This window comes from Vombatus ursinus, unplaced genomic scaffold (assembly GCF_900497805.2).
Source record: "Vombatus ursinus unplaced genomic scaffold, bare-nosed wombat genome assembly UNPS02014830.1, whole genome shotgun sequence".
Lineage (NCBI taxonomy): Eukaryota > Metazoa > Chordata > Mammalia > Diprotodontia > Vombatidae > Vombatus > Vombatus ursinus.
This window is the reverse complement of record NW_020954608.1, coordinates 37,930,700-37,948,069: the sequence shown is the minus strand read 5'-3', so window position 1 is coordinate 37,948,069 and position 17,370 is coordinate 37,930,700. Positions and strand designations below refer to the sequence as shown.

The 17,370-nt window shown below is 36.1% G+C and overlaps 1 protein-coding gene across 2 annotated transcripts in view; it reads left to right on the top strand.

Moving 5' to 3' along the window:
- Window positions 1-17,370, top strand: part of RBM17 (RNA binding motif protein 17) — a 41,152-nt gene that overhangs the window by 748 nt on the left and 23,034 nt on the right. The window contains exons 2-4 of one of the 2 annotated variants that reach the window (XM_027838859.1): window positions 8,109-8,249; window positions 12,203-12,319; window positions 14,590-14,756. In XM_027838859.1, coding sequence (XP_027694660.1) covers window positions 8,127-8,249; window positions 12,203-12,319; window positions 14,590-14,756 — 407 coding nt within the window. In that variant the 5' untranslated portion in view covers window positions 8,109-8,126. Of the gene's footprint in view, window positions 1-8,108; window positions 8,256-12,202; window positions 12,320-14,589; window positions 14,757-17,370 lie in introns of both variants that reach the window. The other variant, XM_027838858.1, reaches the window with a different exon arrangement.

Genomic DNA, 17,370 nt, shown 5'->3' with positions numbered 1-17,370 from the left:
CCAACCTTTTTCCTGTTAACTCCCCCTTATCCCACTCCCACTTCTTCCTACAACCTTCCTATCACCTCCTGCCTACTACCTTCCTCTCACTCTCTTTTCCTTACTCCCTGTTTTCTCCTTTCTTTACCCACCTCCCTTTCCTGCAGTCAACCCTGTGACCCCCTTCCAGCTATCTCATGCCTTCCTGCTGTTCCCTCTCTGGCATCTTTCCTCCTCCCTTCTCTGACTCCTTCCTGCTACCCCTTCCTCTTTTTTTTCCTCTGATCCCTTTTCTCCTAGCTCCCTTTCACCGGCTTCTTGCTACTCTTCCCTTTACCCCTTCAAAGAGTAGAGAGGACCCTATTCTTTACTCTTATCCTTCCTGCTACCCCCCTCACCCCCTTCTAATGCCCCTTCTTTCTGTCCCTTCTCCGGACTTCCTACTACCCTCCCTGACCCCCCCTTCCTCTTTTCTTTCTTTGACCTTCTTCCTTCTTTCTCTCTTTACATTTCTCTTTCTTCCTCTCCTTTCTCATTCTGCCTTCCTCTTCCTCTTCTTTCTGTCTCCCCCTTTTTCCCTTTCAGAGACTCTTCTTTTCAGAAACAGATCACTATCCTGGTGCCGAGGCATGTTACAAAATTGGTGGGAGACTAAAGCCATCATTTCGTTTTTTCAAAAAGTGAAGTCACTAGTGAAAGGAATTGGTTGTTAGGGTGGAAATGATGGGAATCTTGGACAAAGTGGCTATTCCATTTTAGTATTTATGATAGATTAGGTGAGGAAAGCTGGGCATAGTTTGACATGTACTCTTGTTTTGGGGAGAGTTGATTTCAAAGTTTTCTGAGGAAGGATGGGTAGGATCCCACAGACTAAAATTTTACCTGAAAAATCTGACTAGGAACTATCAGAAGCAACAAAGAATGAATTATGAAAACACAAAGAAATAATTCTGATGAGAAGGAAAGGAGAGACATACCACGAAGAATGGCACGTGTGTGCAGAGAACTAAAACACATGGAAGATGTCTGCATGGGCTGGTAGGAGAATAGATGCTAAACTTTAAAAATAGTGTCAGGATTGCTAAAGTTCAGGATGAGAGAAGATAGGCAAAGAAAGGTAAGAACAGCAGCAGCAAACAGGGAGGGCTGGTGGAGCTTATAATATTTGGGAAAAAGAAGATCAAAAAAGTACCAGGTGCTCAGAGTAAAAGAAATGATAGCCACCAACAGAAAGCAGAGCTGCCATACTCTTATTTTTCGTGTTTTCTCTACTAAGGAAAATGATCTTTGCATTGGAAAGAAAAGGACAAAAATGACCAATAGGGAGGTGATTAATCAAAGGTAAATAAGGAGAAAGTTACAGAGCAGTTAGCTTACCTTGATGATTTTGAGTTACCAGACCTCAAATAATTACATCTTAGAGTACTGAAAGAATTGACCAATGTTATTGCTTAGCGGCCACTCTACAGTGTTATCTTCCAGGAGGACAGGCACGGTTTTTCAGGGTTTAAGGAATGTAATCAGCCAGCATTTATTAAATGTTTGTTATGTGCCAGAGACAGTACTATGATTTAGGAATACAAAAATATGGAGTGTCTTGTTTGAGAAACAGCAAAGAAGCCAGTGTCACTTGACTGTAGATTACTTGGGGTGAGGGTGGGGAGGGATGTGGCGAGTAAGGTATAAGGAGACAGGAAAGGTAGGAAGGGTCCAGGTTATGAAGGGCTTTAAAAGTCAAACAAAGGCTGGGGGTAATAGGGAGCCACCAGATTTCAGTGAATAGGGAGTTAACATGGCCAGGCATGTACTTAAGGAAGATCAGTTTGACAGCTGAGTAGAGGGTAGACTGAAATGTGGAGATTGAGTCAGGGAACCTAGCCAGCAGCCTATTGCAATAGTCTAGTTGTGAGGAGATGAGGGCCCAAAAGAGAAGGGTGTCAGTGTCAGGAGCAGAGGGGGCCTATTCCAGAGATGCTTTGGAGGTATAGATGACAGAACTTGGTAACAGATTGGCTATGGGGAGAAATGGGGTGAAATGAGAGTGAGGAGTCCAAGATGACTCCTAAGTTGGAACCTTGGTCCCTGGACCAAGAAAGTAAAAAAGTTCAGTGAAATATTAGATTCTCAGCTGAGAAGGTGGGGGAGGGGAGCTGTGGGGCCTGTGGAATGATGAAAAAGTTTGGAAAAGCTTCTGTTGTGACTGGGATAGAAAAGGATTGCCTTGCTTCAGTGGGATTCCAGTTGAGATTATGTAACTAATTTGTAGTGAACTCAGCGCAGTTTGGTAATTTTCTCTAACTTTGTTCCGCAGCAGGTGAGTAGGGACCAAGGTAGTGATACTGTTAGACATAGGCTTTGAAGGAGAGAAGGGAAAAGGCATTTATTAAGCGCCTTGCTATGTGCCAGGCACTGTGCCAAGTGATTTACAAATATCTCATTTGATCAGCAGAGTGAAGGATGGTTTGGAGTCGGAGTGTCTTGAGGCAGGGAAACCAGTTAGGAGGCTGTTAGAATAATCCAGGCAAGAGCTGATGAGGGCCTAAACTGGGTGATGTCTGTTTGAGTGTAGAAAAGGGGGGAAGTATTTTAGCAGTAGAAAAGACAAAGTGGATAACTGATCAAACATATGAGGTGAATAAGAATGGAGAGGTGATGATGACACCAAGGTTTTGAACTCAAGTGACTGGAAAGGTGGTCGTGTCTTTGAAAAGGGTTGAAAGGAAAAATGAGTTTGGACATGTTGAGTTTTAGATGTCTTGGGTAAGGGGCTCATAGGACATTGTGATTGTCAAAAGGGGTAGGGGGTGGACTCTGCAAAGTATAAGCCAATGAGCTTGGATTTGATTCCTGATACGATTCTAGAACATGTTAAGGAGGATGAATAATTTCTCAATAAGGAAGAAGGAATCTCAGAAAGTCAGTGTGGCTTCTTCAAGAACATGTCATACCAGACTAATTTTTTAAAAACAGTTGTTGGGTTGGTAGATGAGGGAAATGCTATATAGTGTGCCTACATTCATCAAAGCATATGACAGAAATCTCAGGAATGATAGTTCAGTGAGATGGATTTGGAGCTCTGTGCCCACATCTCAGGTCGAATCAGCCATCAACCTGAAAGGCAGTCTCCAGTGCAGTGCCATGTAAAGATTAGTTGAAGGAAGTGGGATTATTAAGCCTGGAGAAAAGAAGACTTGGAGCAGAGGAGGAGGTGTGATCAATGAGCTGTAGTGTGTGGGAGCTGCAAGATACATATGATTTCCTAACAATTGGCACTTTCCAAAAACAGACACACTAATATACTCTTACTGATACCATTAACTGGGTCAGTCATTCTGGAAAGCCATTTGGAATTATGACTTTTAAAAAAAAATGGCAAAATATCCACACCTTTTTACCTACAGATAGCACTACTAGGCCCCAAAGAAGTCAAAGACCAAAAGGTCTCATATATAGAAAATGTTCCTACCAGTGCTTCTCATGGTAGCAAAGCACTGTAAATAGGTGCCTGTCAGTTGAGAATAGATGAACAGATTGATGTACATTAATGTAATGCAATATTACTATTCTGTAATGTTGTTGTTAACATAAGCAGTTACATGTCTAGGTTCATAGAGTGCTGGACTTGGAATCAGGAAGACCTGAGGTCAAATCCCATCTTAGAAGATTACTAACTGTGTGACCCTGGCCAAGTCATTTGACCTCCTTTGCTTTCAGTTTCCTCATATGTGAAATGGGGATAAGGTGGTACCTACCTTGCAGGATTGTTGTGAAGACCAAAGAGATACCACATGTAAAGTGCCTAGAAACATTAAAATGTTATACAGATGCTAGCTATTATTATTAAGAAACAAAATAAATTAACAAATTATTAACATCCTCACCTCTCCCATCTTATTCATCTGATATGTCTGATCAGTTATCGACTTTGTCTTTTCTGCTGCTAAAACATTTCCTCCCTTTTCTACGCTCACAGATATCACCCAGTTTAGGATTATTTGTTAGTAATTATTATTAACAAACATGAATTGAGAAAAGTAAGTAGAACCAGGAAAACAGTATACACAAATACTACAGTGGAAAAGAAAGAACAATTAAAGTGAATCCTGTGTAATTATAATGACCAAGGTTGGTCTTGTAGAAGAGTTAAGAAAATGCACCTCCCTTATGTCATTGTAGAGGAATTAGACTATGAATGTGGATTATTATATTGTCAAATGCAGTATGTATTCTGTTTGGTTTGTTGAACTGCTTTTTTTTTTTTAAATCTTTTTTCAGTGTGCTAGCCATCTTATCCTGTTATTTTGGTAGTAGTGGTGTCACTGAGTTTGAGTGAACTGAAAACTTTAAGTGGGTTGTTTAAAATATTTTTTTTGCTTTAAAATGCAACACATGTAGGGATGCCAGGAGGTGCAAGAAATTTCTGTGTCTTCAGTTTTTTTTATTTTATTTTTAATTTATGGAATAAAACAAGCATTTACATAACAGTACAATAAAAAGATAGTTATACAGGAAACTGCATCTCTACTATGCATAACTTGCTATTTCTTTCAAATATACAGAAAATTATTATGTAAATTTCTCTTTTTTTCCTTCCCCCCCCAGCCCTCATTAGACACAAATAGGTATATATAAAATTATTCTATACATCTATTTATCAGTTCTTTCTCTGGGTGCAGATAGTGTCTTTCTTCATATATCCTTTATGGTTAATTTGGTTATTTATAATAGACAAAATAACTTATTTGCTTAGTTCTTAAAACAGTATTGCTGTTACTGTATGCAATCTTTATGTCTTCAGTTTAAGAAATTATTGATTATTGGACATGAAACAGCATGTGTTTCATGTAGCAACATATTTTATGAACGTTGGTTTTTTGTTTTTCTCTATATGTTTTTTTTAGGTTCAAGGAAATAGACATTTTCCCTTTATAATATATATGAAAAGAAGGAGCTGTTTAGTGACAGGAGGGTCTTGAGATAAAAATTTGACTTTGGATACTTTCCAAACTGAGATACAGATTTCTTATTTATTAGTAGACCTTTTATAAGTTTTTTCCCCTGCTATTAGAGGTGTGTAGTTAATATTTAATTGTATTTGTCTTAGCCTTTTTTTTTTTAAGTTATTCCAGAACCCAACATAATGACTTGAATTTAGTAGGGCCACTTGATCAACAAACATTTATTAAGTGCCAGACGAAAGCATCTCCGGGTGCTAGCCTCTGGGGACAAAAGCAAAAACAGTCCCTGACCTCAAGGAGCTTATAGTCTAGCCAGAAAGCCATAAAGGATCCAGGAGTTTGAAAAAGTATTGAGATAGATCAAACTGACTTGTTCATAGAACCATCTTTAAGTAAAATGGTAGAATAGAATTCACAGGTAAAGCCCTGCAGAGCATCCTGTTGATTTACTTTTGTGAAGGTACATAGTTAATAGATTGAAGGTTGTGGGAAAGAGCTACTGGATATCTGAAGTTCTCCTTTTATTCTTTTCCTCCTAGGCTTTAAGAATAACTGGTTTGTTTGTTTTAACCTAAAATGCTTGAAGATGTTTATTTCTATTATGTCAGATGAAGATCGTTTGGTTATCTAATACGTTAAGGTTCTTGCCCCATGTCACTTGTGATTATAGGCTTGTGGGTAGAGCTAGATTAACTCTGAGATCTCTTACAAATTCGAGATTCTCTGTTTTGTGAATCTGGTGAGAACACGTAAGAAATGTGTTCTCCCGGAGACTTGCCAGTCTAATGCAGAGAGTCCTGGAAAGTGAAAATAGAGAAGAGGAAAAAGGTGCCCTTATAACTGTTAAATTTGGCATTTAGAGGGAACACTTCTTATCATGTAATAAAGATGTGACCTAAAACTAACATTAGAAACTACTCAGTAATACAAGCTTCAAAAAAAAGATGAGAAAAGAGAGAGAAATGATATTCATGTCCTCAGAGGTTTATGTTCATGTGGTTATAGTATAGTTGATAAATGTGAAATTGTTATCTTAACACAAAGAAATAATGGGATTCCCCAAAATCTTAAATGAGACTTGGTGGGATAGAAATCCTAACTCAATTATGAATCTTGAGAGGAAATGATAAACTTTATTCTAAATCTATCAGTGAGCATTTATTAAGTTCTTACTCTGTGCCAGGAACTGTGCTTAAAAAACTAGATTAGACAAAAGGGACAAAACATTGCATGTCCAAAATATATACAGTGGTGTGGAAAACCTTGAATACAAGAGGTGAAAAATGGTAAGAAATATTTGGGAACAGAAAAAAGTAATAGTAAGAACAAGTGATACATTTTAGGAGTATATTTCAAAATGCCCAGTCAGGTAGAGAAAATGGATGATGAGTTCACAGAAGCAGTCTTGGATGAAACCCCACAAATGACTGAGTCCAACTTACACCTATAGTCCATGCCTGAAGATCTACAGTGATACTATCCATTCTGTTCTTAGATGAGATTCCAGCTGCTGGGGGGGGGGGGGGGGGGGGGGGGGGGAGGGGGGGGGGCATGGCGGGGGGGAGGAGAGTATTTTCTCACTTCAAACCTCCATTCACTTCTTTGAAACTGCCCATTGGTCCCAGTTCAGCCCTCTTGGACCAAGAAAAACAAGTCCAGTTCTCCTACATGGCAGCTTACAGTACTCAAAGATGGCTCTCGTACCCCTGCACCCCAAGTCCTGACACAGATCACAGAATAGGCAGGATATAGTTATAAGAAGGAAGGGAGGGGCAGGCCTGTTTCTACTAAAATTAGAACATTTGTTAGTTTTTTACCTTGTTGATAATTTCAGCTTTGAGAAGGTAAAAGCTATGAAATGAATTTTTCTTCTGTACCGGATTCTGACTAGCCAGAAGAAGTAGAAGCAACAGAAGCCTTGGGAGAGAGTGAACATGTGATGTTAGAGGTCATGATAGTACAGGAGAAAAAAACTACCCTCAGCTTATATGTTCATATGAATGAACTGATATGTTTTAAAAAAAAGTACAAAAGATGAAAGGAAAGATACATAACTGAAATGAACACTAAAATGTCATATGTTTCTTGACGAATGTATCAGGAAAGCTAAAGGCCAGAATCACCTGAGGCTTTTGAAAATGTTATGTTTAGGGTGAGAAAAAGAACAAAGTAGGGATATAGGCCTGGAGCCCCTCTCTTTTCTTATGTTGGACTCTGCATCCAAGAAGAGAGATAATTTTCTTTTTTTCCCTTCTGTAACACATGGTCCCTTGTTTCCAGGACACAGAGCTTTGACTACTGGTATTAGTGCTACATTATGCACATTTGTGAGTTGAACCTTAGATTTTAACCACCATTATAACACATTTAAATGTGTCCCAAATTCCAGCAAACTTTGAAACACAATTTCTTTTTCAATGTTGGAGCTCCCTTGATATCTGCAATTCCGTCATTTCGTAAGCATTTATTAATCACTTATTTTATGCTTGATGTTGAGAATGAAGCAGTCTCTGCTCTCTAGGAGCTTATGTTCGAGTGGTTGGTGGGTTTCTGTTAGAGCTTCATGTTTAAACATTAATGTATAGCCTTTGTGACAGAGACTAAGGGAGGGGTTGTCTTTTGATTTTTAACATTGCAGTAAAAATAAAATTTGAGACACAAATGTTTAAATATTTAATGATAGTTGAATTCAGAATTTAGCTTTATACCTGTATGCTCTGAAACAAGAAAAATTCACTTATGAATCACTCATCACAAATTTCCCACGAGCAATACACACGGAATTGTCTAAAAGTATTTACAAAAATGGCACACAAAGGAGGCCACATGGTGTAGGAGAAAGAGTACAGAACTAGAACTGAGGTAACCTGGGCTTTGGCCTCTCTTAGCTTCATAGACTGTAATCTTGGACAAATCACTTGACCTCACTGGGTCACTGTTTGCTAATTTGTAAGGTGAGGGAGTTTGGACTAGATCTCTGATGTTCCTTCTAGCTCCAGAATTCTGTGTTTATTGATTCTAAGATATATTAGCATTGGAACTATGATTGTCAGTTTCTTGATGGCTGAACTCTTTGTCAAGATCCAAAGATCTGGAAGCTTAACAGCTCTTTGCCTCGTATTCATATACATGCTGTCTTGTAACTTCCATTTCCCCCCTCTTGTCCTTTAGCTTTAAAAAGAAGAAAAGATGTCCTTGTATGATGACCTGGGAGTGGAGACCAGTGATTCAAAAACAGAAGGCTGGTCCAAAAATTTCAAACTGCTACAGTCTCAGCTACAGGTCAAGAAGGCAGCTTTAACCCAAGCAAAGGTAAAGGTAATAACTGGGAACAAGTCAGACATGTACAGTATAGGGCTGGTTACCCTCAGGATCACAAATGGTTTGGCTATAGCAGATGTTTTTTTCCTTTGTGATTGGGCTTGTGGGTGTGAAGTATAGTTGTAGTCAAGTCCAGAACCAATTTACTTCCCTAGTCCCTGCTATGATTTTAGAATGTGTGGTGCTGTGAGGCAGTGGAAAGACAACTTCTAGCACTGTCACCAGGATTCCTTCAGTAGAAGCTATGTTGTTTTGAGCCATGAAGAAAGCAGATTGCTTTATTTCTGATATAAGGGTGACCTGAAATGCTTTTCCCTCTTGCCACTGTTTCTTGGAATCCCTTGTTTCATTCAAAACTCAGTTCATCACCTCTCTCCATGAGGTTTTCTTCATCCTCTCAGCTGCTGGTGCCTTCTCCTGAATTCAGTATTTATATGTCTTAAATGTTCCTATTGTTTTCCCCTTTGAATGTAAGCTTCTTGAGAATAGGGACGTTTTTTCAGTTTTGACTTTATAAATCCACTGTCAGATAGTAGATGTTTAATATATGCTTGTTGACTGATTTGATACTAGTTCTGTTACTCTTCATATTGTATTGACAGTATGCTCCCCATTATTCAAGATTTGGTACATTAGGGGTATAACAGCAATTTGAAAAATGCACCTAAATCACTAATAATCAGAAAACTGCAAATTAAAGCAACTCTTAGGTTCTGCCTCACACATAACAAACTGTTAAAACTGACAAAAGAGAAAAATGAAATATATTGGAAAATATAGTGTGCTTGAAAAACAGGCACATTAATGCACTGTTGGTAGGTCTGTAATTTGATCTAGTCTCTCTGGAAAACAATTTTGAGCTGTGTCCCCAGAATCCATTGCTTTTGACCCAGCAGTACCTAGGCTTATACCCCGAAGAATTTAAAGAAAGAGAAAAAGGATCCATGGATATGTGTAGAAAAAGATGTATAGCAACTCTTTTTGTAATGGCAAAGAACTGGAAACAAAAGGGGTGCCAGTCAATTAGGGAATGACTGAACAAGTTATGGTACACGAATATAATGGGATATTATTTCTCCATTAAAAAATGAAATGAATTTGATGGTTTCAAAGAGACCTGGAAAGTTTTATATGGACCAACACAGAGTAAAATAAGGACAATGGGAAAATAATTTCTGTAATAACAACACTCTAAAGATAAACAACTATGAAATACTTAAGAACACTAATCAATATAATGACCAATCAGGATTCCAGGGTACCAGTGATGAAGTATACTGCTCACCTCATGAAAACAGAACTGATGGACTCAAGATGTAGAATGAGGCATATGTTTTTTGATGTGGCTAATGTAGGAATATGTTTTGCTTGACTACATATATAAACATAAATATATATATTTTCAAACAAAGATTTCGTTTTTCTGGGGACAGTAGGAGGGAAAGAAAATGTTAATTGAAAAAAGATAAAATAAGTTAAATTTTAAAGAATACATAAATCCTTTCCCCAATATGAACTAATACTTTGTTTAGACTTTTTTGTTATTTTTAACAAGTAAAAATCCAGTTTACTGGTAACTAATTTTTATGTAATTTGATGGCAAGTGGAGATGGTTTCGTTTTTAACCTAACCATCAAATATGTTTGCTTAAAAATTCATTTTGGGAAAAAAAATTTGTTTAACCAAATCTGCTTGGATTTCCTTTTAACTGCTTTATAAGGTTTGTAATTGAATTAAGAGTTCAGATTTGTTACGCTTTTCAAAACTCTGTAGTCTCTTAATTTTTCTCTTTGTCCCTTCCTACTCTAAAATTCCTATACTTAAATTTTAATGAGCAATGTTTGAAGGACTTATTGATACTTAGCCTGGAGAAGACTTGGGAGAGCACAACTTTTAAGATTTGAAGTATCTTAATATTTGACAATTGGTAGAAGTTACAGATAGGCAGATTTGTGCCAAAAATTTGGAAGAATTCCGTAGCAGTTATAGAAATATTTGGAAATGGAGTGGATAGTTTCACAACCCAATTAATCCAGTGTCACTGGAAGTATTTGAGCAGATTCTGATAGATTATTTGTCAGGATTTTGTAAAGGGATTTTATTTACTGAGTAAGGCATTAGATTGTGTGAACACTAAGGTTACTTTAAGTTCTGATTCTGTGAATCCTTTATATCCTTATGTTAGTATCCTCTCAGATCAGTTTCGTGAAGTCATTTTGCTTTGCTTTGCAAAGTGATTATAATCTTACTAAAATTTAGTAATTGACACATTTTTTGATGCTACATGAAAATTCAACTTTCTGCTTAGTAAACCAACCCTCAGTTCAGTAAGAGTTACAGATAAAAAAAAAATTGTATAGGGCAGCTAGGTGGTGCAGTGGGTAGAGCACTGGCCCTGAAGTCAGGAGGACCTGAGTTCAAATGCGACCTCAGACTAAACACTTGACACTTGCTAGTTGTATGACCCTGGGAAGGTCACATAACCCCAATTGCCTAAAAAAAAGTGTTATTAGAAAAAAAATTGGTAAAATCCTCAGAAGAAAGATGAAGATTGACATACATCATTCTAAGGGTCAACTAGATGGCATAGTGGATAGAGCACCGGCCCTGAATTCAGGAGGTCCTGAGTTCAAATCCGGTCTAAGACCAAACACTTGACACTTATTAGCTGTGTGACCCTGGGCAAGTCACTTTACCCCAATTGCCTTTAAAAAAAAAAAAAAAGAAAGACTGACATCATCATTCTAAGTATTTAAAATGTTGCTATTCAGATCTGCTATGTTGAATGTGGACATTGTTTTTTAGTCTTTTCCTCTGGATTGCTATGTTGAGTTCACCTATAGAAATATGGTTTGTTTTATTTACATCAGTAAAATTATTTTATTAGATAAAACTAGCTACATAAAAATCATATCCTTTTAGTGGAAAAAGTTAAAGAAAAATCTATGTGAATATTTTAAGCATTGTTGCATATAACAAAGATGTTTTTGACCAGAGGGTCAAACTTCCAGCCATGAAACTCTCAAGTGCACCTGAACCAGATGAAAATGTAATTGAAAAATGTTTACCAAAATAAATAAAAATATAATACAGCCTATGTGATGTTAACTTGTAGTTTTCTAAGTCAATATTTTGCCCTCTGGGATCAATTTCTATTTGAGTTCCATATCATTATTCTTGACCGTATTTTAAGATTTTATTTGTTATATAGTCGTAGTATAAGAGTTTTAGTGTATTGGGTTAGAATAATGCACTCATCTTATTTTCTGTTAATTAGCTCACATTTATATGGCATTTTGCAGTTTAGTAAAGTTCTTTCCTCACTTTGAGGTATTTAGTGAAAATCTTTCCATTTTACAGATGTGAAAACTGAGGCTTAGACATACAAGTGGTTTACCCCATTTTTAGATCCTGCCCTCAAAACTAGATCTACTGATTTCCCATTCCAGTGTTCTTTCCACAAGATCACCATATTTCTAGTGCTCTTTGTATAATTTAAAGACATTTAGGACCTAACTGAGTGAAAATTGCCACAGTTTGTATGTTTGAAAGATTGCAAAAATATGGTGAGCTTCCAGAGAGAGTGATATTATAAAATTTCCATTTTATTTGTGGATAAAAAAAATAAAGGACAAAGATCGGAGGCAAAAAAGAAGGTGATCATTATCCCCTTACCAGTGCCTGATTCCTGCTAGTTGTGTTTTTTAATTATTAGGTCAAACTCAATCTTTGAGTTGAGGTAGATTATTACTGGTTATTTTTGTGATAAGAATAAAAGTCCTATTAAATGAAGATATTGCTGATAAATTGTTAATATTTTGAGATTGTTTTTCTGGGGTGCAAAAGAATTGTTATTGCAGAAACAAAACTAATTTTCTTAATTGGTAAGAACTTGAATTCAAGATTTGAGTATATTTTTCACAATATCTGTCTTTTGACTTTAGAGCCAGAGGACTAAACAAAGTACAGTCCTTGCTCCAGTGATTGATCTGAAACGAGGGAGCTCTTCAGATGACCGGCAGATTGTAGATACCCCACCTCATGTAGCAGCAGGCTTAAAGGTAAGACTAGCTCATAGGGAGAAACACCAAATAGCCCACAATTCACTTGCTTGTGGATTTTTTTTTTTCTTATTTCAATAAAATTTTGCATTTTACTTCTTTGTAGTCTGGCTTTTACTCCATTCTTTTTTTTTTTTTTTGCCAAGTTCTTGAAATCATCATTAACTTTTCTTAAAGTTATCATTAACATCATTAACGTTTCTTTAAAGCAATCATTATTCAAATTTTTCAGGAGATAAACCCAAGGCATGTAAAAGTTAAGTAAATTAGTGATATAAACAAGGTCACCTGGAAAACTCTTTTATATTCAAAATCTTTCTGAACCATCAGCATTGCTAACTGCTCTGTACTAATACAGTTACTAATGTTTAGTAGTTGATATTTTATGAACTGTGGTATTTACATTTTGGTTTTTGTTTCAGTTAAAACACCATTAGTCCTTATTGCTTTTCTTTAGTGTGCTTAGGATGCATATTTGAATCAACTCAGTTTAGACATTGAGAATTATTTTCTGTCAGATTTTTAAGTAACAAAAAATATTTTAACGTTGATCTTCACACTAGCACTTTTAGCTTGCCTACATGTTGCCAAGGTACCTTTGATGATAATAGTATGCAAATTGTTTGACTGATCATCAGTTTCTTTCCTACTGTAATAGTAGCTGAAAAGATAGTAATATATATGTGTGTGTGCATGTATGTACATATATATATGCATGTACATATAAATATAATTTATGTTTTTAAGCCTTTTAAATTCACCTAAATACATAATTAACACTTTTAGGAGCATTACATTTTACATGTTAAGGGATTTTCTAGTTGTTTTTCTGATTATTTTTATGTAGTGTAAACAGAGGGTCTTAGATGATAAGAATACTGATGAATTGGCCCAATGATATAAAAATGTTAACTTGAATAATAGTCTGATAAAGAATATGAATTAGATTTAGGTCTGTGATTGAATCTGCATCATCTTATGTCGTTATGATAAGTTATACTTTAAGTACAAAATATACCTTTTGAAGTAACCCTATGTATTTTAACTTTCTCTCCCCACAAAGTGTCTATCACAAGTAGCAAACAAAAACAAACTTAACTTTTGGCATCGAAATCATTTTGTTTTGCAGGGTCGCTAAAATAGTAACTGGGGGCAGCTAGGTGGCGCAGTAGTGGATAGAGCACCAGCCCGAAGTCAGGAGGACCTGAGTTCAAATGCAGCCTCAGACCAAATACTTGACACGTACTAGCTGTGTGACCTTGGGCAAGTCACTTAACCCCAATTGCCTTACCAAAAAATAAATAAATAAATAAAATAAAAAAAATAGTAACTGAATTAAGCTTTTGAGTACCCTAAGTTCCATTCTATTTTTAATGAAAAATATTAGTAAAGAATAATTGTTAGTAGAAATCACTTGAGATCCTTTTGGGGGAAAATCATAGGAAATATCCCTAGTATGACAGACCTAAAATTTTGTACTAGAAGGAAAAGGTAATTTACAAAGGGTTTCTAGGAATCATACTATGAAAGGGAGTCTCAACCTTAAAGTATCATTTTTGATATTTTCCAGTTAGCCTTGCCTCTTATTGTTTCATTTCCATCTTATGTAGCATTGGGTGAATGAGCTTCCACTTAAATAATTGTTTCAGTTCCTGAATATGTAAAAAAGAAGATAGAAGCTCCCCCATACCAGATTTGATCTTTAGACCTCAAAAATTAGAGGACACAACTGGCTTTGGATGTGATGGGAATCACATCCATCCATATGAGACTTGTAACCTTTTTTGGAAGGGATGTAGGATTTTTTTTTTAGGTAGAATTGTTTCCTTCACATTAAATTAATTTCTTCATGTTGTTATTGTAAAGTTATTCACTGTGTTACCTAGGCAGTGGTTGAGTAGTTTATGAATTAGAAATACAGCATTTTGGAACTCGAGGGGGATTCAGGAATCATCTAGTAAAATTCTGTCATTTTACAAAGGACTAAGTGGACCTAGAGAGATGAAGTGACTTGTGAGGTAAAGTGAAGTAACATCATTTAGTGGCAGAGCCAGGATGCAATCCAAGGTTTTTGAGTGCAAGTGCAATTCACTGTTCATTACGCTACCTCGTCTAACAAGAAGTTTTTAAGATTTAAAGTATTTCTTTCCTTTTTCCCTTTTTTTCTAGTGGGTTGCCAAAAAAATTCTGCATTTACAGAATGTTATGGATGGTGACAGTTACATAATATGATTCTGGTATTTGACTTGGGAATTTTGACTCTTCTTTAGGATCCTGTGCCTAGTGGATTTTCTGCAGGAGAAGTTTTGATTCCATTAGCTGATGAATATGATCCCATGTTCCCTAATGATTATGAGAAGGTAGTAAAACGCCAAAGGGAGGAGCGCCAAAGACAGCGGGAGCTGGAAAGGCAAAAAGAGATTGAAGAAAGAGAAAAGTAAGAGTCTATTTTGGATTTTTAAATAATCCAGTTCTTGTATTTTTAATTGGAATATTAGCATGTAGCCAAGAACTTTAATTTCCAAATCTGTTTTCTCTTTATCAAAGTTATCATATCTCAAGACATTTATTTTCTAATCATAATTTTTTTGTTGTTGTCTTAAAGTTTAGTACAAATAGTGAGGCAGACAGAATTAGGCATAGTTTCCAGGGAGTCTTTGTCATTGTCATGATATCTTCAAATGGTTCTTAGTTTCTTCATGTGTGTGGATTTTGTAGAAAGCAAATTAGATTAATAATTTTAACACTATCTAAATTATCTGTAACAGATTCCAAAAGAGAACATCAATATATAGGAAGATGATTGATCACTGACATGTGAATCTTCATTTATCACAACCATGCATATTTGAAGCCTTTTTTAAATAACTAAGCTATGATAGTCTTATCGGTTCTTGCCACACTTGCTGTTATAACTGCTTGTGGCATGGAGCCTTAATGGTTTGAAGAAATATGATTTTGCCAGTTTTCATTTTTATTTAAAGATCTGTTCATCTGTAGCCTAATTTCTGTCAAGCCCTTGACAGAAGCCTATGAATGTTTATTGAAGTTTATTAAAAGCTCAAAGGCTTTTGGGACGCCCTTTGTGGCCAGATGATATCCATACCGATTATTATAAAAAATAGATATTACTCATGCTCTTTTGATTGTAGTGCATATTTATAAAATCATATTGATAGTAAAGTGACTTAGAAGAGATTTCTTCAAACAGAGCCTTTCTGTCTTTCATTTGGTTGAAAAAATTATTCACTTACTATTACTATCACAAAGTGACTAGTTGCACACTGAAATTGACAGTGTGAAGGTCAAAGTTAACCTATTTATGATTTCAAAATTTGACAGAAAAGAATTCTCAGTGTTTGAACTGAGTTGATTGAGTGTTAAATCATCATCCTGCATACAGTGAAGGATAAAACAATAGTGTATGCTCTCAGTTTTTCCCAAATACCTTGTCATCGGTTTTACATTAGTGCTAGAATGAAGTGTGACACAAATGTTAACCAGAACATACATTAATGTTTTCTGTAGCTTGTGGTCACGCATGACTCAACCAACAAAAAGTAGTAAATGCTTTTTAAGATACTTTGTGTAGAAACACAGAAATCTAGTATAGGAAGTCCAAAACTTACAAATGGGTTATATTCTGAAAATTTGTAAGTTATTTAGAGCTCAAAACATATCTTCCCAAATAAACAATGTTACAACATCTGATTGGCTTCCAGTTCAGTGCAAAGAAAAGCTATTTGTTTTGGTATTATATACCTGAAGAATCTTGTTATGGAATGAATTTGAGCATTATGTATAATATTTCTTTTAAAATAACATTCACAGTTCCATTTTAGAATACCAGGAACATATTCTTCAGTATCCTTGGCGGTGGGGTTTGACAATTCCCTCATCCCATCTACCAGGCAGTAGGACTGGGAAATTATCTGAGTAGGGTGGGGATCTAATGAATACGGTGGGGAAGAGGATCTAGGATCCTTACAAGGGACTAGGGATCAACTTTGGAGATGGGATAAGTTAAGAATTTACCATTTTTCCTGTAATATTTGCCATATTGGCTCTAGTATTGTGTGACCAGTGAAGAGAAATGGTTGGGGGGAAAAAAAGCAATAGCACCTTTATAACAGGATTCAGTCTCTGAGGGTGAAAAAAAAATAAAGTGGAGAGGTAGAGTGAGGAGTTTTTGAAGTTGAAGGCTATTCCTCCTGTCGTAAGTTCCAAGGATACATATCAGCCCATATCTGATCCCTTTCACGCCTTTATTTTTATCTGTGGGCCTCAAGGTTTGAGTTACCCTTTTTCCTTTACTAATACCACCAACTGTTGGTCCCACCCAGGATTTATCTCTGGTCCAATGGGGAACATAACTCAATTTCATAGTCAACTTGTTATTGCTGAAGTAAGCACACAGCTCCACTAAGAATTTCCAAGGGTTTATATTTTTCTAATTGCTATCAACAAAAGAAAAGGTAATAAAAATGCCCCCTCTTCTTTCCCTCTTCTCTCTGCTATTTTTTTTTTCCATTTAGATTCTTTAAGAAAATACAAAAATACACATAGATGATATATCCTTTGATACATGAAAGCTAGAAGTAACATTTATTGCATTTCAGAGTAACAGCCAAACACTGAACATTTCTGCATTAAAGCAGAAAGAGGCCTGGGTGTGGGTGGAAAAGGACAGAGATGGGCAGGAATTGGGCATATTACCTTGCCCAGCTCTTGGATTGGAGTGCAGCAGCAGTGGTTTGAGAGGATTGAGACAGTCTTGGGACATTTTTTTCCCTCCTTTCCCTTTGTCACAATGGTGATTAAAGACTTATAAGATATCCTTCATAATATTACATATCATATATATATTCAACACCCATCTTCCATGGCATTAAATACCTTCATTTGAGCCAGAAATACATTTTTTTCTTCACAGCCAATATTTTATAGCTAGCAAGAGTTTAACTTTATCTGCCTTTTATAAATGCAAGGAATATACTTAAATAATTTAGTAGATCTGTGAGCTTATCATGGTGGTCGTACTCTACATTCAA